This window comes from Lepus europaeus, chromosome 3 (genome assembly GCF_033115175.1).
Source record: "Lepus europaeus isolate LE1 chromosome 3, mLepTim1.pri, whole genome shotgun sequence".
NCBI classification, from domain to species: domain Eukaryota; kingdom Metazoa; phylum Chordata; class Mammalia; order Lagomorpha; family Leporidae; genus Lepus; species Lepus europaeus.
The window spans coordinates 80386854-80410327 of record NC_084829.1 but is presented as its reverse complement, the minus strand read 5'-3'; the positions used below and the strand labels follow the sequence as shown (position 1 = coordinate 80410327).

General features: G+C 38.3%; 1 protein-coding gene across 1 annotated transcript in view; it reads left to right on the top strand.

The window, feature by feature from the left end:
• The window catches only part of ME1 (malic enzyme 1), a 239696-nt gene that overhangs the window by 189125 nt on the left and 27097 nt on the right, over window positions 1-23474 (top strand). The window contains exons 8-9 of the mRNA XM_062186425.1: window positions 11279-11376; window positions 13252-13365. Coding sequence (XP_062042409.1) covers window positions 11279-11376; window positions 13252-13365 — 212 coding nt within the window. The remainder of the gene's footprint in view (window positions 1-11278; window positions 11377-13251; window positions 13366-23474) is intronic.

Genomic DNA, 23474 nt, shown 5'->3' with positions numbered 1-23474 from the left:
TCTGAGTTATTGGTCTGTTTAGATTTTCTATGTCTTCCTGACTCATTTTTGGTAGATTTTATATGTCCAGGAATCTATCCATTTCTTCCAGGTTTCACAGTTGTTGTCAGATAGCTCTGTGTAGTAGTTCCTGATGATTCTTTTTAATTTTCATGGTATCTGTTATTACATTCCTTTTTCATCTCTGATTTTATTGTTCTGGGTCTTCTCCCTCTTTTTCTTGTTAATTGGGTCAATGATGATTCAATTTTGTTTATTTTTTTTTTTTTCAAAAAACCAGCTCTTCATTTCACTGATCTTTTGTATTTTTTGTGTTTTTTGTACATAAATGTTTATTTCTCAACTAAACATCCCCTTTAAGCACAAGGAATAAATTCTAAATCTCCATAAAGATGAATGAAAAATTAATCCCTAAAGTATAGTACATGAAATTACTGTGTTTTTGGTCATTTAGAAATCATGCTACCTTCAATTTCTTCTCTAATTTTAATTATTTATTACTTCCTACTGATTTGGGGATTGGTTTCTTATTCTTTCAGGTCCTTGAGATGCATTGATTGCTCATTTATTTGCTATCTTTCCAATTTCTTGATGTAGGTACAGATAGCTATAAACTATCCTCTTTTTAAAAAAGATTTATTTATTTATTTAAAAGGCAGAATTACACAGAGAGAGGAGGAGAGGCAGAGAAAGAGAGAGAGAGAGAGAGAGATCTTCCATCCGCTGGTTCACTCCCCAATTGGCCACAGCAGCCGGAGCTGCACCCATCCAAAGCCAGGAGCCAGGAGCCAGGAGCTACTTCCAGGTCTTCCTATGCAGGTGCAGGGGCCCAAGGACTTGGGCCATCTTCCATTGCTTTCCCAGGCCATAGCAGAGAGCTGGTTTGGAAGTGTAGCAGCTAGGGCTCAAACCAGTGCCCATATGGGCTGCAGGCACTGCAGGCTGCGGCTTTACCAGCTACGCCACAGAGCCGGCCCCTATAAACTACCCTCTTAATGCTGCTATTTCTGTATCATATAAGTTTTGATATATTGTATTGTCATCTTCATTTATTTCCAGAAATTTTTTTTTATGTCTCTTTTGATTTCTGCTATGGCCCACAGTTCATGCAGGAGCATGTTGTCAGTCTCCATGTATCTGCATATGTCTAGAGGTTCTTGAGTTATTGATTTCCAGTTTAATTCCATTGTGGTCAGAGAAAATGCATGGTGTGATTTCAATTTTTTGAGTTTTCTGAGACTTACTTTATGGCCTAGCATATGGTCTGTCCTAGAGAAAGTTCCATGTGCTGATGAGAAGAATGTGCATTCTGTGTTGATTAGCTCTGTTCTTTCTTTGTTGATTTTCTGTCTACTTGATTATCCACTGATGAAAGTACAGTGTTGATGTCCCTTGTTTCTATTGCATTAGAGCCTATATCTTCCTTTGTATCTATTAACATTTGTTTTAAATAGCCAGTAGCCCAGTAATTGGGTGCATATACATTTATTATAGTGACATCTTCCTGCTGTATTGATCCCTTAATCATTATATAGTGTCGTTCATTGCTCTTCTAACAGTTTTTGTGTTAAAGTCTTTTTTGTCTGATATTAGATGGCTATAGCAGCTCTTTTTTGGTTTCTGTTAGCGAGGAATATCTTTTCCCATCCTTTCACTTTCAGTCTGCAAATATCTTTCTTGGTGAGATGTGTTTCTTGTAGGAAGCAAATAGATTGTTCTTATTTTCTCATCTGTTCAGCCAGTGTGTATCTTTTAACTGGAGAGTCCTTTACATTCAAGGTGATTGTTAATAAGTAACGACTTTGCACTGCCATCTTTCCATAAATATTCCTATTTTTTAGTTTGGATTTCCTTTGTACTTTACTGGGAGATTTGCTACCTTCACCTTCTTTTATAGTGATGACCATGCTTCTATGTGTAGCACATCCTTGAGCATCTTTCATAAGGCTAGACTAGTGGTGACAAATTGTTTTGATTTCTGTTTGTTATGGAAGGTCTTTATTTCACTTTCACTCATAATGAGAGTTTTGTATGTTATAGTATTCTGGGTTGACAGTTTTTTTATCTCAAGACTTGGACTATATCTCTCTATTCTCTCTCTACTCTGTAGAGTTTCTGATGAAAAGTCAGCTGTGAGTCTAATTGGAGATCCTCTGAAAGTCATCTGACATTTCTCTCATGCATGTTTTAGAATCTTTTATTTATGCTTTACTGTTGAAAGTTTCACTAAAATGTGTCTTGGTGAAATTTTTTTCTGGTTCTGTCTTTTAGGAGTTCTATGTGCTTACTGTACTTGGATGTCTCTTCCTTTCTTCAAATTGGGGAAGTTTCCTGTAATTATTTCACTAAATAGGCCTTCTAGTATATTCTCTCTTTCCACACCTTGAGGAACTACTAAGACCCATATGTTAGATCATCTGATAGTATCCCATAAATCTCCAATGCTGTTTTTAATTTCTCTAATTTCTTCTGTTTTTTTGGTCTGACTGAAAAAAAATCCAAAGATTTGTCGTCTAGCTCAGATATTCTTTATTGTGCCTCATCAAGTCTGTTGTTAAGGCTTTCCACCACATTTTTTTATTTGGTCTATTGAATTCTTCATTTCTAATATTTTATTTTGATTTCTCTTTAAAACCTCAATGGGAAAAATTTTCATTCATGTCATGTATGGATTTCTTTAATTCATGGTTTTGCTTCTGATTGCTTTTGAGTAATCCTATCATTAATCTCTTGAATTGCATTTCTGGCATTTCATCAATCTCTTCATAAGTTTACATTTTTATTTAACTTTTATTTAATGAATATAAATTTCCAAAGTACAGCTTATGGATCACAATGGCTTCCCCCCCATAACTTCCCTCCCACCCACAACCCTCCCCTTTCCTACTCCCTCTCCCCTTCCATTCACATCAAGATTCATTTTCAGTTCTCTTTATATACAGAAGATCAGTTTAGTATATATTAAGTAAAGATTTCAACAGTTTGCCTTATTTTTTTTTGACAGGTAGAGTTACAGACAGTGAGAGAGACAGAGAGAAAGGTCTTCCTTCCGCTGGTTCATTCCCCAAATGGCTGCTATGGCCGGTGCTGCGCCGATCCAAAGCCAGGAGCCAGGTACTTTTCCTGGTCTCCCATGCAGGTGCAGGAGCCCAAGCACTTGGGCCATCCTCCACTGCCTTCCCAGGCTACAGCAGAGAGCTGGACTGGAAGAGGAGCAGCTGGGACTAGAACCTAGTGCCCATATAAGATGCCAGCGCTGCAGGTGGAGGATTAACCAAGTGAGCCACGGCGCCGGCCCCTTAACTTTACATTCTAATATTGAAATCTTGTTGTGCTCTTTTGTGGCAGTCATGTTACCTCCCCTATTCTCCTTCTGGAATTTCTACATTTACTTTTAGGCATTTATATAGATACTTGCTGATTCTTTCCTCTGGTGGATTTTTTTTTTCTTTGAACTGTGCCTCTGAGGTTTAGTGGAATGTCAGCACTTTCAGTGACTACTGAGTGGTGTGTGCTGGGTATAGCCACGGAATTCTGGTCAGTGCTCGAGTCAGGTGAGTATCCAGGGTGATACCCAACTTGCTTGTGGTATATCTCTCATCAATAGAAGTGGGAGCGTGGTTGATCACACCATGGTTGGTGTGATCACACCCTCACCTCCTCTTCTCCAAGGTGGCCAGTGCCTAGGAGTTAGCCCCCAGTGGATGCAACACTCATCAGCTCTTCCTTATGAACTTCACAACTAATCTACTCAGTCCTCACTCTGAGCACGAATCTCGCTGCAATGACCTACCCTAAGCAACCACAGAGTTCCAAGCATGTGGAGCTGCATGTAGTGATCTCCCAGAGACCTAGCTATAGCCTGCACCCTCTCGTGCAGCCACAGAGTCCCCAAAGCCTCAGCACACAAGGCTCATACAGTCACTTGGTGCAGAGTCTCAGCGCTTTCCTGCAAGCCTTTTCGTATACACAGACAGGCAGATGTTCCCAAAGCCGGCTGTCTGTGGGTGTTCCACTTAGGCAGCTAGAGCCCCAGAGTCCCAAAGCCTGTGGTATGTTGGGAAGCTGGGGGGTACTTCACAATCCATGTGGGTACCCAGCCCCCTGTCAGTCCTCCCAGCCAAACTCAGAGTCCATGGGGAATGTGGATTTTTCCCTCTGCTACAATCTGTGGATCTCACACACACAAAAGAGCCACTGAGCAAACGTTGCCTTCTCCCTGCTAGTTGCACCAGAGCTGCTGCCGCCAGTACTGCTGAGATGAAAGTCTTGTCTCAGCCGGTTTCTGTGCATGCCCACAAGGGCTTCCGCAGCTGGCACTGATGCCCAAAATGGAACCTAACAAATTCTTCCATGACCTGGTATTCATTCAGGAACATGTTGTCCAGTCTCCATATTTCTGTATATTTTCTAGATTTTCTTATGTTGTTAATTTCTAGTTTCTTTTCATTGTGGTCTTGAAAAGATCACGGTATGATTTTAATTTTTTTGAATTTGTTCTTTCTTGTTTTATGGCCTAGCATATGGTCTGTCCTAGGGAATTTTCCACGTATTAGTGAAAAGAATGTGTATTCTGCAGCTGTGGAATGAAATGTTCTCTAGTTATCAATTAAATCCATTTGGTGAATAGTATAAATTACCTCTGTTGCTTATTTGTTGATTTTTGATCTGGTTGATGAAAGTGGGGTGTTAAAGTCACCCATTATTATTGTATTAGAACATATGTCTCCCTTTAGATAAATTAACATTTGGTTTATAAAACTGTGTGCCCTACATTGGATGCATATATATTTACTATAGTCACATCTTCCTTTTGAATTGATTCTTAATCACTACATAATGACCTTCTTTGTCTCTTTTAACAGTGTTTTTTTGAAGTCTATTATGTCTGATATGAGTATTGCTACTATTGTTCCTTTTTTTCGTATGTAATAAGTAGATTTTTTTAACCCATTCAGCCAGTCTGTTTATCTTTTAATTGGAGAACTTAGCCAATTTTCATTCAGGGTTATGATTAATAAGTAATGACTTGGTCCTGCCACTTTTCCATAAATATTCCTATTGTTTGCATCTCCTATGTTCTTTTACTAGGAGATTTTCTGCCTTTGCATTCTTCTTGATGCTCACTGTCTTTCTCTGTTTCTGTGTGTATTTTATCCTTTAGAATCATTTATAAGACTGGCCAGTTGATGTCAAATTCTTTCCATTTTTGCTTGTCCTGAAAGGTATTTATTTCACTTTCATTTGTGAATGAGAAATTTGCTGAGTAAAGTATTCTGGGTTGATTTTTATTTTCTTTTAATGGAATTGAAGCATATCGCTCCATTTTCTCTCTCTCTCTCTCTCTCTCTTTTTTTTTTTTTTTTTTGACAGGCAGAGTTGATAGTGAGAGAGAGAGAGACAGAGAGAAAGGTCTTCCTTTTTGCCGTTGGTTCACCCTCCAATGGCCGCTGCGGCTGGCGCATCTCGCTGATCCGAAGGCAGGAGCCAGGTGCTTCTCCTGGTCTCCCATGCGGGTGCAGGGCCCAAGGACTTGGGCCATCCTCCACTGCCTTCCCAGGCCATAGCAGAGAGCTGGCCTGGAAGAGGGGCAACCAGGATAGAATTCAGCGCCCCAACTGGGACTAGAACCCGATGTGCCGGCGCCGCAAGGTAGAGGATTAGCCTGTTAAGCCACGGCGCTGGCCCCCTTTAGTAATCTTATAATCATTCTTTTGCATTCCTTTCCAAGCATTTCATCAATTTCCCCATCTTCACATTCCAATATTAATGTATTGTTGTCTTCCTTTTTTGGACTCATATTGCCTCCCTTGTTCATGTTTCTTAAAATTCTGTGTTGGTTTTTACACATCTGAGGGATCACTTGTTGCTATATCCTCTAAAGGCTTTGCTGTTGGAAATATGCATCTGTGGCTTGGGGAATGCCTGTGGTTTATACCCATGATCCAGAGGTATGTTCTTAGTGGGGCCAAGGAGCTGTGGCCACAATTTGTGCATAGAGTCCAGAGTGACACCCAAGTTTGGCATGGTGGATCTCCTTTGCCCATAGTGAGTCTGGAGAGGGGAGGTTAACTCCAGCTGGTGTGTTCACAGCCTCAGTCCTTTTCTGTGCCTAGGTGAACCCGCCGATTCACTGCCCAGAGTGATCTCATAGTGCCTGTGCATCCACACACTCTGGCCCGCAAATTGCACAGAGCACTGGTGTTTTGAATAATGAGATCATTAACCCCTCCATGAGGTTCATTACCAGCACTCTGACTGCTCTGAGCTTCTGGAGACAGACTGGGCTAGTGCCCAGGAACCCATCCACACCCCATGTCCTTTTCAGGCTCATGGCCTTGAATCTCCATGGATTTATATTGAGAACAAAATAATTATTTGTGAAAATACCCTATGAGCTGGAATGTACTTTAGAAATATAAATTTTAAAATTCACTCTGATTAAGTTCTTCAGTATGACATAGCTAAGTAAATTTAATGTACTGAAAAGTCTTTCATCTCTGTATATCTTTTGAGGTATACTAACTGATGGGATTTTTCCTTTTCCCAAAGCCTTAGTGATGAAAATTATGTTGTGACCTTAGTAAATTCATGATTATTGCACGTTTTCATTACAGGATTTTTTTTTGTTATTTAAGCTTTGCTTTCTTCTCTTTTTATATTAAAATTCTTTTGAGTATTTATTCATAAGAAATGGATATTTGAAAGTTTTCAAAAATGGTATAATATGGAAATTTCCAGGTAATTTTAATGTGTTGCAAACCTAACTTGAAGTTATTGTGTATGACAAGAGTACTTTTGATGGTACAAACACAGACTTTGCAGACAAGTGTCTTTAAATCTCTTACCAATTCATTTTGCAGTAGTCTACAAATAGTCACCAGTAAGCTGTTGAACAACAGTATATATTCCTTTCTCTAATGCCATATATCTTTCAATTTTGTGTGTCTTAGAGAAATGTCCATATAAAAGTGTGAAAGACCAGGGGTTGGTGTTGTTGTGTAGGAGGTAAAGCCACCACCTGTGATGAGGACATCCCACTTGGGTGCCAGTTGGAGTCCCAGCTGATGCACTTCCAATCCTGCTCCCTGATAATGCATCTGGGAAAGAGGGAGGATAGCCCAAGTGCTTAGGCCCCTGCACCCACATGGGAGTCCCAGAAGAAGTTCCTGGCTCCTGTCTTCGGCCTGACGTAGCCCCTGCCATTGTGGCCGTTTGGGGAGTGAACCAGCGGATGGAAGACCTCTCTCTCTGTCTCTCCCTCTCTCTCTCTCTCTCTCTCACTTTGAATTTTGAATAAATAAAATACATTTTTAAGCAAAAGACCAGCATTATAGGGATGAGCATTTAGCCTAATGGTAAGATACTGGTTAAGATGCCTGCATCCCATATTAGAGGACCTGGGCTCAGTATCTGGCTTTGTCTGACCCCTGTCTCAAGCTTCCTGCTAATGCAGACACAGAGAAGCATCAGTGATGGCTCAGGTAATTTTGTTCCAGTGCCCAATGTGAGTTCCTGGTTCCTGTCTTGAGTCTTCCCCATCCTGGTCACTGCAGGCATTTGGGAAAATGAACCAGCAAGTGTGAGAGCTCTCTCTGTCTGTCTCTCTGCCTCTCAAACAAATATATTTTTGTATAAAGGACCAGTAGTATATGTATTTGAAACATCCTGCAGAATTATTGGAAATCAGTTCAATTTAAGAAAATGAATACTAAATCCAGTCATCAAACAAAGAAAATAGTTAGCAATTAGAGTCATAATTTCCATCAACCAAGGTTAGAAACTCAGTGATCAGTGTCCAGGGTCCATCAGAATTAAAAACTAGAACACAGGAAATCTGACAAGAGCTAAACCAAGTTCAAGAGCAGTGAATGTGGGGCCGGTGCTGTGGTGTAGTGGGTAAAGCCGCTGCCTGCAGTGCTGGCATCCCATATGGGCGCCGGTTTGAGTCCCGGGCACTCCACTTCCCATCCTGCTCTCTGCTATGGCCGGGAAAAGCAGTAGAAGATGGCCCTGCAACCCCATGGGAGACCCAGAAGGCGCTCCTGGATCCTGGCTTCAGATCAGTGTAGCTCTGGCTGTTGCAGCCAACTGGGGAGTGAACCAGCAGATGAAACACCCCTTTCTCTCTCTCTTTCTCTGTCTCCCTCTCTCTCTCTCTCTCTCTCTCTCTCCCTGTCTCTTTGCCTCTCTGCCTCTCCCTCTCTCTGTGTAACTCTGACTTTCAAATAAGTAAATAAATCTTTAAAAAAAAAAAAAAAAAAAACAAGAGCAATGAATGTGAAAAAAGCCCTGGGAATCCACAGCAGAATATTCCTCCAACCAGGTCCCCACTATACAGGCATTAAATAGCTAGCTTATTACCCCAACTAATCTGGGCCAAGATGTGATCTGCACATAAATAGTCTGCTAATTTTTACCCAGGAATTTTAGAGTATTACTGCCTTAGAAAACAAAAAAGATATGCTTGAGAAAAATGTGTAATCTCTACCTAGAGAAAGCCTTTGGCAAGTTATTAAGGTTCTGACTAGAAATGACCAAGCTATCTTGTGTGTCTCTCTCTACCAAAATTGTATCCTAAAGACATATTTCCTCCATATATTTCTGTTTTACCTTTTTAATATTATATTTTTACCATTAATATTATATTTTTACCATTATGTAATATTTGTAATATTTTTACCACAGATGTAATACTTTCCCCACTGTGGGCACAGAAATTGCATTCTAGTGCCAATGAAAATAATTCTCTAACCATTACAGCCATACTATGTAAATAAATGTTTTCACATTGGACCCTTGAGGGAACATTTTTCCTTCTTTTTTGGACATATTTGTTTTTTAAAAATAGTACTTTACAGAAAGTATTAGATTAACAAAAATATACTTAAAATTTATTGTACTAGTGATCTAAAATTATCTTAAATATCAAAGACTTTGGATAGAAATTTAGACCTTTAAGCCATTTTCTTAGAGAACCTCCCTGTCAGTCTCTTTGGATCTTTTTTGTTACACTTCTCAGATTCCAAGAAAAGATTTTTCCAGTCTCTCTCCTGATACTAGCTTCTGCCAGTATTTTTTGAGCTGAGTAGGAACAGATTGGAATCTCCATGTTAAGTATGTAAATTTTCATTTATTCTTATTTTCATTATGGCTTCCTGTCTGCTTGTTGTGCCCAGTGTCTTACAGTCCAGAGCCTCTCTTCATGTATGTCTCTAGCTTGATTTGTTGAAACTTCCAGAATGCTGGAGGGTACCTATCCATTAGAAGGAAAAAGAAGCAGATTTGAGTTCTAGCTGCTTAACAGATTTTTGACCAACTTTGTGGTTTTAGATCTTTCATCCCCGCTTCTAGAAGTGCATAGTACCTTTTACAGATGGACCTTTCGAGAGTTTTGATTTATCTGGTCACTTCTTATCAACCCCCACTGCTAGCCAGCAATTTAGATGATTCAAGTCTATTAAGTCAGTTTCCATTTGCCCATTTATAAGCCTTCTAGCTCCTAAAATTTTGCTGCTACCCTCTTCTAGTTTTATTTTTTAAAGCTGTTTTCTGTTGTTTTAACAGAATTTTGTAGAAGGATTAGTAATTGTGTATTCAACCTCCAATTTTAAATAGGAAGTCATCCTTGTCTCCGTGTCTCTGCATATACTTTTCCTCCTCAGTAAATCCTCTCATCTGAGGTCCCGGATATCTCACACTAATCCCTCAGCACAGGTGCTCAGATGATAGGTACTCTATTTGCCTTGATCCCTGCCTAGGTAAATTTACCCTCCTCTTGCTACTTCTAGTTCTTACCTCTCTGATCTGTCTATTTGATAGCGTATAAGTTTTACAATTGTTTGATTGCACATCCATCTCCCTTACTAGTAATATATAGTAATTCTAATCAGGTTTAACAAGTTATTTCACTAATAGAGGTCATTCTTTAATAAAAGATATATTGGTCTTTGGCATATATAACACTTCTTCATTGTGTCATTCATTACATCTATCCCAATGTATGGTTTAACCAAATAAGGGTATTTAAATTTTAACTAGACTTTACCACCCAGTTGAGTGATCTAGGAAACATAGGTAGAATGTGACTTTAGAGTAGTAAAATGTAGATACAGCCAGAGAGCACTGCAAGAAGCTGCGAGAAGCAGGCATAACCCATAGAGAGCTTAGCTGTATAATTATGTTCAAAGCAAGAGAACTGCTTTGTGATCTGTGAAAGTGTACATGGTGAGGTAACATAATTAGAACTGGAAGAGTCTCTATGCCTGTGAGGTGTGATACAGAAAACACAGTTTTTATCCTAAACATTTTGCTTTAATTTTGTCTAGTGTATTTGGGATCCACCAATGATTAACATATACAAAGCCAATTAAAGAATGCCATACAATTAGATTTTATTTCTTAACTTTGGAAAATTAAAATTTTCACTTAGAAAAGTTAAAAACATTAAATTCCAAATGTATCCACAACATCATTACCATCAATACCATTAGCTGCAAACAGTTACATGTGCTTCCTTTGTGCGAAAGGAATCAATAGGAGATCTCAAAACACCAAGAGTAGAGGTGGAAGAATTAAATATCAGTTGTTATTCATCTATACCATATAGTGAAAATACAAATGAGAATTATCTCTCAATTCTTTTGGCAAGTAATTGAGTCAAGCTGGAATCCATATAAGAATCCAGACTGCAGTGTCACCAATTGTATCACCAAAATAAGTTATGGTATATTCTTTTGGGGAACATTTCAAGAATAGTAATAAGCTACTTTTTTTTTTTTTTTTTGAGAGGTAGAGTTACAGACAGTGAGAGGGAGAGACAGAGAGAGAGGTCTTCCATCCACTGGTTCACTCCCCAAGTGGTCGCAACGGCCGGAGCTGAGTGGATCTGAAGCCAGGAGCCAGGAGCTTCTTCCAGGTCTCCCATGCGGGTGCAGGGGCCCAAGGACTTGGGCCATCTTCTACTGCTTTCTCAGGCCATGGCAGAGAGCTGGATCAGAAGAGGAGCAGCTGGGACTAGAACTGGTGCCCATATCAGATGCTGGCGCTTCAGGCCAGGGCTTTAACCTGCTGCTCACAGTGCCAGCCCCAGCCGCTATCTTAAAATATTGATATCAGTGGCCTGAAAATTTCACCTGATAAGTAAGCATGGAACAGACAACCTTGGGGGGTTTTGCCTGTGAACCTTTTATGTAATGGTTTCCAGAGATGAGTAAAGGCTTAGAAGTTGGCAGAATCTGTTTGAGGATTGCTCAAGGATATTTATTACTTGTTTCAGGAACAGCATCTGTTGCAGTTGCAGGTCTCCTTGCAGCTCTTCGAATAACCAAGAACAAACTGTCTGATCAAACAGTGCTATTCCAAGGAGCTGGAGAGGTACTTTCTTTATATAATGCTTTTATTCCCCTAAACCAATGAATATATCATTACTTATTTACTAAATCAAGTTTTAAGGTATCCTTTCACATATTTTGTATATTACAACTATAGGCATTATTGAAGATTCCAAAATTAGGTGTTCAGGCATATTAACTTTTCATGAGGAGACTTTAGCATAGATGTACAAGATATTTTTACAGTTTTACATTTATAAGATTACCAAATGCTGGCATCATCCTTTTTAGTGTATATTTAAGATGCTGTACAGAAAAAACGTTCATAGTGTATGATTATATACGGAAGTCTGTAGGTATTTAACTTGTGTATCTGACTTTTGGTATCCTCTAGTGTCACATATAAAAGCTTTCTTAATTTAGGCTCCAATGTGTACATATATAACTGTGTTTGAGGATACTTCAAAAAAATAAATGGAAAACAGAATTAAAAGATAAATTTATTTTCTGTATTGACACACATGTGTTGTTTTTTTCATAACATCCATTTTCATGAACTTTTTAAAGACCCTGTGTACATTGTTTTAGGGAGAAAAATAGTTTGAATTAGATAAATTAGATGAATTGAATTTATGGTACGTTATAATTGTTCACATGCAAAAGAACCAAAATATTTTAAACTGTGGAAGGAAACTGTAGCAAGACCAAATTATATTGTTTTCTGTTATTACTTTTTATAATTTAGTCATTCTAAAGAAGAAAAGCAGACTACAGTAAAAATAATTTGCCCCTAAAATAGAAATTAAAATGTTAGTTGCATTTGAGCTTCTGATAGGAACATTTCCAAAATCTCTGTAGAAGTTAACAAATAGAAAAATGATTCATGGATATATATTTTTAGAAACTTTAAAATTTATAAAATAATATGAATATGAACCAAAACAACATATTATACTATTATGTATATTGTGTTTTCATTTTCTTTTTTTTTTTCAAAATAAAGCCAAAAAACATGAAGTAGAGCTTAAATGCCAGGATTTAAATACATGAAACTACTTAATTGTAAATCACAAAATTACTTTCAAATTGAAATGAAAATCAAGGTTAACCAACAGCTCATTAATGTTTGAGTTCTTTATTTCATGGATTATTACATGCTATATTTAATTTTAGTAAATCTCTTTGAATTTCCAAAGGGTTTTTGATGAATGGCATGGGCCAGTTCTTGGTACTCAGCAGGGCAGAAGTGTTCATGGTTGAATGACTCAAAACTGGCGCTTAGTTTATCCCTGAAAAGATAATAGAAATTTCACAGATTATAACAAAGTTTGCCAAATACCAAGGGAACTGATTCCTTTAATCTTGCAAGAAATTTCACAGCACTTTTCTTTATCCAAATCAAGAGAGTAAGTAAATACTTGGGAATGCAGATTTTATTTTTGTCAGTTTCATTCTGTTGCCTAATTGGTCAAGTTCCCGTCCAAATGACCAGGCTTCATTCTTCAAATGCAATTAGAGGAGCTTGAACTTAACAATAAAATACAGTCTAAAGAGCAAGGTTGACTAGTTCATTATTTTAAGTTCAGTATTTTCTTTTTGGAGCAAATCTCGATTGTATTAGTAGAATTAAAGATGCTGACAATCAAGATTATCACTGATTTATCTGTGGCTAAATAGCAAATCATATATTAGTGGTTGTGTTGTAGTTAGAAGAGTGAATGATTGCCATTTGTCTTAACCCAAATGTGACAAATATTTGGCCCCAGTATAAATGAATGAAGATAGTTATTTAGCTTAACAGACAGCCGTTTTATAATTCCTTGAGAGCAAGGACAAAATGAAGAAAATGTAACCCTTGATAGATATTGTGTGGAATTGAATACTTTTAACATTTTTGTCTTCATGACCTTTTTCTCAGGCTGCCTTAGGGATTGCACATCTGATTGTGATGGCCATGGAAAAAGAAGGCTTACCAAAGGAGAAGGCCATCAAAAAGATTTGGCTTGTTGACTCAAAAGGATTAATAGTTAAGGTAAGAATCTGTCAATTTTACACAGGACAGAAATGAATGCGCCATTCTGATGACCATTTCAAATACTATTTCTATTTCCACCCCCCCTTTACAAATATGCTAAGAATGGCCATTTCATAGGGATATTCATATCATACAGTAACATTGATACAGCTGACTCAGGAATACATTGTATCTGTGTGATGGGGGTAGGCTCCATACAGTCATGAACTGCTAGTGCTCTGGAGTTACTTTAGCTTTCAGCTGAGGCAGTTTGACACTGACACAGATGAAACACCAAGTATGGCACCTTTTATTAAGAGCTATCTGTCAGATCGTACACTTTCTAGAAAAGAAGGAAGGAAACGGAGATAGCTGTGTTTTGTTTTGGGTTTTTTTTGCCTGCTAAAAACAAAGTCTTGGGAGTTTGAAAGGAAATTCCTGAAATAAGGACTTGTTTGAATGTTAACGTACTTGAACCTCTGTTTGCCTAGCTTTGATGGAGATAATAGTGCCCAGTTCTTAGGGGTTTTGTGAGAAATAAATTAGAATAGGAATGTGACCATGTCACCAAAAAGTTATATGCCACATGTGCATATCAAAAACTCTTCTTCAAACTGCTAGAAAAAAGACATACGAATCCCCTTCCTGTGTGAAGATGAATTTTAAGGAGTAACCAGTGATAAACAATGTCTTCTAGAAGTTAATGTAGAAGTAAATGTGAATGTGTACAAGTGCTCTGAAAAGATGTTTTATGTGTATGTAGGGCAATTAAAAGTTTATGAGACAGTAGTTTCCATTCTAAGTATCTTTCCTGTAGATAATGCTATGACAGTATTATTTATAATACTGAGAGTTTATCACACAATAAATATAACAGTGATATGTTACCTAAATAAAGAATAATTATTAAATAAATTGTGGACTAGTCATATGAGTACAGTATTTAGGCTTCAAATTGTTTTCAAAGAACAATAAATGACACACTACAGGATTAATAATATGAATAAAAATCTCTAAAGTATTATATTATAATTTTATTTAAAAACAGTTGTATTTAAAAGGTATAGAGGACATATGTCAATACATATTACACATTACTTTAATTGCTTTTAGTGCTGTTTTGTATGTTCCAAATTCTTATTCTATTTATGTTCCTATAAAGCAAGAAAAGTATTAGTTTTTTAAAAATTATTATTCAGAGATTTTTTGCCTTAAATTTATAATAAATATATATATATAAACACAGAGATTTTCATATTTTGATAGAAAATTTTTTATAATTTCTTGGCTTAAAAATTTTTACTTTGAAGAATTAGCAAACTATAAAAATTTATAAACTGTGGTGACATGAGATAGGTTGTAGACATGAAATAAGAACATTTACTAAATTAAACCTATGAGTCAGCCAATGTTCTAAACTCTGAGGACAAAATAAAGCCTTTGATCTCAGGAAGTTCATAACATAGTGGGAAAAACTCAAGCCATGTGTTACAGTACTATGTAAAAGTGTTATTATAGAAATATACTCAAAGTGCCAGGGTATGCAGGAGGTGAAGGTCCTAACTATTAAACAGGAGAATGGGAATATTGAGGAAGATCCCAAGACAAGTTGTCTCTTAAGCAAAGTTGGTAAGGAAGAGTTAAGAAGTTCATCTGAAGACTCAATAGGTATCATAAACCCCTGTATCCCAAACTGAAACAAGGTATGGTGGGTTGTTCCTTCAGAGATCTTGATTGAAACTAAGGATTGCCTTCCATCTCCTTATATTTTAAAAAAATCCTATACAGTGTCTAGTACATACCTGATAATAAATGTTAATATAATAATGACCAAATTTCCAGGCAGAGCAAGTAACATGTGCAAAAGAAAATATTTTTATAAGACAGATTTAAGGATTAGGTTTGAAAGGAAGTAGATGACATGTGACAAGATATTCTGAATCCTGAAGATGAGCAGTTAAGCTCGCGCAGGGGCTTTGTCTCTTTGTCCTTCTCATGGCATTGTGGTAGATGAAATGAGGGACACTGCGAAAAGGAAATGAGTTGTAAAACTGTTACAGTCATCCAGATAAAAATTAGCTGGAGCCCAACCATGGAGTTGTGCAAAAGAAGCTTGATTAGCTAGATATTTGGGAAACAAGATTGGTTTACTTAGTAGTTGGTTAAATATGGAAGGAAGAACAGAGAAGAGTAGAGAAAGAAGTCTAGCTGGTCTCCTTGGGTGTCCAGGTAAGTGCTACAGTCATTAAAAAAAAAAAAAAAAAGAATAAAGAACAGACTACTGGAACGTAGTCTTGCTATGTAACTGTGCTTTGGTACCTTCCAACTATATCCCCCCTTCTACAGTTCCCTTCCTAATCCCTAACATAGCAGGATGATTACAGTTTGCAACATTATATGTTTTATGAAGAACTGGAAAAGAGGATTGAAAGCTTCCCAGGTTCAGAGACGATACATGTCTAAGGAGGTAGAAGTGGCTGACTCCCTGACTTGATCACTGCATGATGTATACTGTGTCAAGTTATTACACCCTATAAATACAAGCCATTATTATATATGTCAATTTTTAGAAGAACAGATCAGTTTAAGGGAAAGATGATGAGATCCGTTCTGTACATAGCAAGTTTAAAATGGCTTTGGATCCCTCAGTAGAGCTGGCCCCTCAGCAGTTGGAGATACAGGACTGACACTCAGGATAAGGGTCTTGGTTTGGGGAGATAGAGGTTTGGGGATCATCAGCATGTAAATTGTTGGAGCTAAGGAAAAAGCTATATAAATTGTGTAGACCACAGGGTTGTAAAACATTCAGGAATCTAAAAAAGGGGAAATTTATGGCTATTGTTTTGTTTTATGGTTTGTAATGACATTTTTATGTTAAGCCTATATAAAATATACAGATTTTAGCATCTCAAATAATTTTAACATAGATATACTAAGCTAAGACTCTAAATTCCATGGATTGCAATACTTGGAATAGCTGAAATTGCTGGCTAAACCTAATCAGTCAAACTTACTTCATAAGTCTTTTACTTGCCAAAATAAAGCAGTGCATATATTCTGCTTTCCAAGGTAAAGTTAGATTTTGGAAGGTTGTTCTATATATAATAGCTGTGTACTTTTTAATATAAAAGAGACACATTGACTTCCAATTAATCACTTTTTCTCTTTTTTTTTTTTTTTTTCTTTTTTGACAGGCAGAGTGGACAGTGAGAGAGAGAGACAGAGAGAAAGGTCTTCCTTTTTGCTGCTGGTTCACCCTACAATGGCTGCCGCGGCCCACGCGCTGCGGCCGGCGCACTGCGCGGATCCGATGGCAGGAGCCAGGTGCTTCTCCTGGTCTCCCATGGGGTGCAGGGCCCAAGCACTTGGGCCATCCTCCACTGCACTCCCGGGCCACAGCAGAGAGCTGGCCTGGAAGAGGGGCAACTGGGACAGAATCCAGTGCCCCGACCGGGACTAGAACCCGGTGTGCCGGCGCCGCAGGCAGAGGATTAGCCTAGTGAGCCGTGGCGCCAGCGTCTCATATGTTTTTACACATTTTTAAAAATATTTATTATTCAGAAAGTCAGAGTCAGAGAGCGAGGGAAAGGCAGAAAGAGAAAGACAGAGAGAGAGAGAGAGAGAGAGAGAGATTTCGAAAGGGAGAGATCAATCTTTCATTTGCTGGTTTACTCCACAGGTGTCCACAACAGCCAGGGCTGGACCAGACCGAAGCCAGGAGCTAGGAGTTTCTTGTGGGTCTCCCACACAAATGGCAGGGGCCCAAGCAGTTAGGCCATCTTGCACTACTCTTTTCCAAGCCTTTAGCAGGGAGCTGAATGGGAAGTAGAGCAGCCAGGACTTGAACCAGAACCTATATGGAGTGCAAGCTTCTCAGGCTGTGGCTTTACCTGCTACACCACGACACCAGGCCCTCTCATTGTTTTAAACAACCGAAATTCTTAGATTGATTTTTGTTATAGAGCTAATGGATCTTAGAATAACTAGTAAATTAGTATAACATTGCTTTCAAATATATATGATTCTCTTATATTTTATTTCTCTCATCATTAGTACTTTTACAGCATCTCCTGAGAGCCAATAATAATCACTTTATTGATTTTACTAGCTTGTAATATAATTATTTATAATATATAAAATTTTGAACAAAGTTGTTTTTTTGGTGAAGGTCCACTATTTTACTTTTAAAAGATTTATTTTATTTGTTTGAAAGACAAAATGACAGAGAGAAAGAGATCTTCCATCTGCTAGTCACTCCCCACATGGCCAAAGCTGGGCCAGGTTGAAGCCAGGAGCTTGGAGCTCCATCTGGGGCTTCATTGTGGGTGGCAGGAGCCAAAATACTTTGGACCATCTTCTGCTGCTTCCCTAGGTGCATTAGCAGAGAGCTGGATCAGAAACAGAGTAGAGTAGCCAGGACTAGAACCGATATTCCAATGGGATGCCAGTGTCATAAGCAGCAGCCTAGCCTACTGTGCCTCAAAGTCAGTCCCCCTTCATGTTTTAGACATAAAACCAAAAATTAAAAAGTCAACATTAAGGTCAGCTCATCTTTGGAAGTATATCTTCATCAGACTAGATAATTATAATTCTGGGATGTTTTCTGTTTTCATATTCAACATCACAGCCATAGCATTTATTATTTATAAAATAAGGTGCATTGGGAAGAGTTTGTGCTATAGAATGCCAGTATTTTAAATAATCCATCAGGTTGATTGGAATCAATTACCTTGTCACTGATACTACTCAAATATCTTAATACTTTAGTATTTTATAGCAATAAACAATTGATATATTAGTTTGGCCAACTAGTATTAATATAAATAAGTTGATAACTTTTTTAAAAAGATTATTTTATTTATTTGAAAGACAGAGTTACAGAGAGAGGTTGAAACATAGAAAGAGAGAGTCTCCCATCCACTGGTTCACCCCCTAAATGGCTATAACAGCCAGAGCTGAGTGCATACGAAGCCAGGAGCAAGGAGCTTCTTCCGAGTCTCCTACGTGGATGCAGGGGCCTAAGGGCTTGGGCCATCCTCCGCTGCTTTCCCAGGCGCATTATCAGGGAGCTAGATAGGCGGTGGAGCAGCTGCGACTCGAACCGGCACCCACATGGGATGCCAGTGCTGCAGGCCAGGGCCTTATCCCGCTGCGCCACAGCACTGGCCCTGATACTTGTTTTTTAAAAATAAAAGACTTCCAAAATAAAAGTTAAAGGGAGGGAGAATAAAAAAATGTGAGAGATGACAAAAAAGGAACATTACCAGCATGATTAACGTTTGCACTTTACAATGATGGTCTGAACACTTTTTGGAAGGACAAAAAGCCACAAAACAGAAGAAACTGGACTTATTCTATTCCTTAAATGCATACATTTTGCCTCTAATAAACCAAAATAATGCTAAGATGAAACAATAAAACTCAAAGTAGGCTATTAACAGAAATCATAATGGGAAGACTTTATCTACCTAGAATCAAACATAGGCTGATTTAAATTTTGGTTTGATTTTGGTTATATGTGTTTTTTTAAATTTTCTTCATTGTATTTTTTTAAATTTTTTTTATTAAACTTTTATTTAATGAATATAAATTTCCAAAGTATAGCCTATGGGTTACAATGGCTTCCCCCCTCCCATAACCTCCCTCCCGCCCGCAACCCTCCCCCCTCCCGCTCCCTTTCACCTTCCATTCATGTAAAGATTCATTTTCAATTCTCTTTATATACAGAAGATCAGTTTAGTATATATTAGGTAAAGATTTCAACATTTTGCCCCATATAGCAACATAAAGTGAAAAAACTACCATTGGATTACTAATTATAGCATTAAATAGCAATGTACAGCACATTAAAGACAGAGATCCTACATAATTTTTTTTCAAATTAATTAATTTTCTATGCCATTTCCATTTTAACACCAGGTTGGTTTTTTTTTTTTTCATTTCCAATTCTCTTTATATACAGAAGATCACTTCAGTATATAATTAGTAAAGACCTCATCAGTTTGTGCCCACACAGAAATGCAAAGTATAAAAATACTGTTTCAGTACTAGTTATAGCATCACTTCGCTTTAGACGACACATTAGGGACAGATCCCACATGGGGTGTAAGTACACAGTGACTCCTGTTGCTGATTTAACAATTTGACACTCCTGTTCATGGCGTCAGTAATCTCCCTAGGCTCTAGTCATGAGTTGCCAGGGCTATGGAAGCCTTTAGAGTTCGCTGACTTTGATCTTATTCCGATAGGGTCATAGTCAAAGTGGAAGTTCTCTCCTCCCTTCGGAGAAGGGTACCTCCTTCTCTGATGGCCCCGTTCTTTCCACTGGGATCTCACTCACAGAGATCTTTCATTTAGGTCTTTTTTTTTTTTTTTCCATGATATCTTGGCTTTCCATGCCTGCTATACTCTCATGGGCTCTTCCGCCAGATCCGAATGCCTTGAGGGCTGATTCTGAGGCCAGAGTGTTGTTTAGGACATCTGCCATTCTATGAGTCTGCTGTGTATCCCACTTCCCATGTTGGATCTTTCTCTCCCTTTTTGATTCTATCAGTTAGTATTAGCAGATACTTGTCTTGTTTGTGTGATCTCTTTGACTCTTAGACCTATCAGAGCCATCGAATGTGACCTATCAGAGCCATCGAATGTGACCAGTGAGATGGCATTGGTACATGCCACCTTGATGGGATTGTGTTGGAATCCCCTGGCACATTTCAAACTCCACCATTTGCGGCCAGTCCGATTGAGCATGTTCCAAATTGTTCATCTCCTCCCTCTCTTTTTTTTAAAGTTATAGTTAAGTATTTAGGTAGAAATGGTGAATAAAGTTACAGTATATGTTATAAAGGCAACTTTGAAAAAAAGAGTTATTTCCTTCATGAGAGTGTAATCTGCAAGTCTAGGGTTTGAAACCCCACACTGTATAGATAAATTTTCCATTCCTTTGTTTTATTAGAATTTCAGACAGAATTTCACCACCTTGAATGATGGTGAATACGTTTCATAAACTCTGATTTTTTGTGTGTTTTTAAAATAGTAACTCCTAAGACACTTTGTAGTTTGTTGAAAAGCATTTGCTTGATTATTTTCTCCCTCTTTTCTATTTCATTAAAAGTATTATCAATTTGTATATAGGTACTAAAAATAATAGAAGTCAAAGATCAGCTGGATCAGAAGTGGAGTAGCCAGGACTCAAACCAGTGCCCATATGGCATGCTGGCATTGCAAGCAGCAGCTTAACCTGCTATGCCACAACCCCAGTCTCAGGAGCAAAGATTTTTAACACACAAAATTAAGTGTTGATAAGGTTTACTACTACTATCTTGAATTACAACCATTCCATACTCCTTGTTGCATTTTTATCACAGCATTTTTTCTTCTGTTAATCTATGCTGGGACTCATCAAAACAATTTTGGACTCTTCTAGCAAGCACATATTACAAGCATATATTACAAGTATTGCAATGAAATGCTACTGACAGTGAGCTGAGGAGGCCCTGTCTACAGATCCAAAGAGGGATAAGACTCATTCTTGATAAATAACTAAAGACATGACAGAAAAGTCAGGCCAGTAAAATCAGGCCCGCTGGCCAGGCAGGTGTGAATTCAAAGTAGGCACTTGTAGAAGAGATCTTCCAATGGCTGTGCAAAGGAAGAATGCATATTTATCAGTAGCAATCTATTATTTATTTATACCTGTCTGTGTTTGTGGGATGATAACGCAAAATCATGACAGTCTTTGCCACCTAGCCACCTCCTTACTTACACCACAACATATGTGCTTTTGAAAAAGGTAGTATTTCTTCCATTTTGCTGCAAAAGATAGGAAGTCATTCTCTTTATGGCTGAATAATATTCCACTGCATATGTATAGCATATTTACTTGATCCGTTCATCCATTTCTGGGCATGTAGAGTGATTCCATATCTTAGCCATTGTGAATAGTGAAGCAGTAAACAGAGTGCAGGTGTCTTTTTGAGATACTGATTTTGTTTTCTTTGGATATTTACCAAAAGTGTGATAGCTAGATTTTTGATACCTCTCTCTATTTGTAGTCTTTTAAGTAATCTCTGTACTGTTCTTCCTAATGTCTGTACTAATTCACATTCCACCAACAGTGTGTAAGAGTTCTTTTCCCTCCATATCCTTAGTACATTTGTTGGTATCCTTTTGATGATAGCAATGTTGACTTAAGTCAGCCAGAAAGATAAATACTGCATATTCTCTCTTATCTGTGGAAGGTTTTTTAAAAAGGTTAATCTGAATATAGAATAGTGACTACTAGATACTGGCTTGGCAGGGAGAAGAAGGGGGAAATGGCCAAAATACAGTCAGAAGAAAGGAGTAAGTTCTGGTTCCACAGCACAGGGGAGGACTGTAGTTCACAGTGATCTACAATATGTATTTTTGAATGTCTAGAGGGAGGAGTTTGAAAGCTCTGGAACATGAGCTGGTAATGGAGAGACAGAGATGTTGATGGCCCTTGTTTGATCTCTATAAATCACATATTGGTTCATGTGCTAGGGTGACACATTGTACCCCAGAGACATGCCATGATTTCTCATTAATTAAAACTTTTTTAGATGTTTAAGGAAGTGGAAATGTCAGCTACCCAGTTAGAGCATTATACATTGTATACACAGAATGAAATACTACACTCTTCCCCACAAAAATCGATAATGATTTCAATCTGATTAAATCTTCTACCTTGTACTAGAAATCAGTATACAATTAAAGGGCAAGAGGAGGTTAAAGAAATGATATCACAAAGAAATTACCAGTCACACATAGTCTATTTAGAGAGTCTTTAAGAAATACTAAGGAAGGGGTGTTCACATGCCTGAACTTCACCAAAAGATGACAGAAAGCATTTCAGCAAGGAATTCTGAAAAGAAAGAATGGAGGAGAAAGAAATCTTTGTCCATAACCAACTTAAGTTACTGGCTTAAAGAATGTATATTCCGAATTAGATTTTGATTTTTATTAAAAAAGAAAGAAAGAAACAGGAGAGAAGTGAGCTATCAGGCTAAATAGAGGCCCAAAGGTAAAGGCAAATGCCTCAACATGGAAGAGGTGGCATTCACATTCTAATTGTTTCTTTAAATCACATCATCAAATTCCCTCACTAAATAGGTCATCTTCTGGCCACATTCTGGCTTCAGTGACCACAAGCTGGTGACAATGTGATTAGTGAAGTAAGGTATATATGATAAAGCATACATCTTTACTTTTCATATTTATCCATTTTCTTTATAATTTGCTCCTCATTTTAGACAATTTACGTCAGTTTAACCTACTTTAAATATATTTCATTATATCTGATTGTCAGCCAAAAAACTACTGGAAGTCTGCAGTTGCCAATTTATATTATTCTGTAGCTTTCCTTCTATAGAAGTCATTATTATTATTATTATTATTATTGACAGGCAGAGTGGACAGTGAGAGAGAGAGACAGAGAGAAAGGTCTTCCTTTGCCATTGGTTCACCCTCCAATGGCCGCCGCGGTAGGCGCACTGCGGCCGGCGCACCGCGCTGATCCGATGGCAGGAGCCAGGTGCTTCTCCTGGTCTCCCATGGGGTGCAGGACCCAAGGACTTGGGCCATCCTCCACTGCACTCCCTGGCCACAGCAGAGAGCTGGCCTGGAAGAGGGGCAACCGGGACAGGATCGGTGCCCCGACCGGGACTAGAACCCGATGTGCCGGCACCGCAAGGCGGAGGATTAGCCTAGTGAGCCACGGCGCCGACCAGAAGTCATTATTTTATATCTTTATGAGAATATATCACATGTTTTAAAATGGCTCTGATAAAGATATGACAGATCATTTAATACAGTGATTTTCAAAATTGGGTAATGATTTCTGGTCACTTGAGAAGCTTTTAAAAGTATACATACTGCTAATCCTCCGCCTTGCGGTGCCGGCACACCAGGTTCTAGACCCGGTTGTGGCGCCAGATTCTATCCTGGTTGCCCCTCTTCTAGGCCAGCTCTCTGCTATGGCCCAGGAAGGCAGTGGAGGATGGCCCAAGTGCTTGGGCCCTGCACCCACATGGGAGACCAGGAGAAGCACCTGGCTCCTGGCTTCAGATCAGCGTGATGCGCCGGCCGCAGCGGCCATTGGAGGGTGA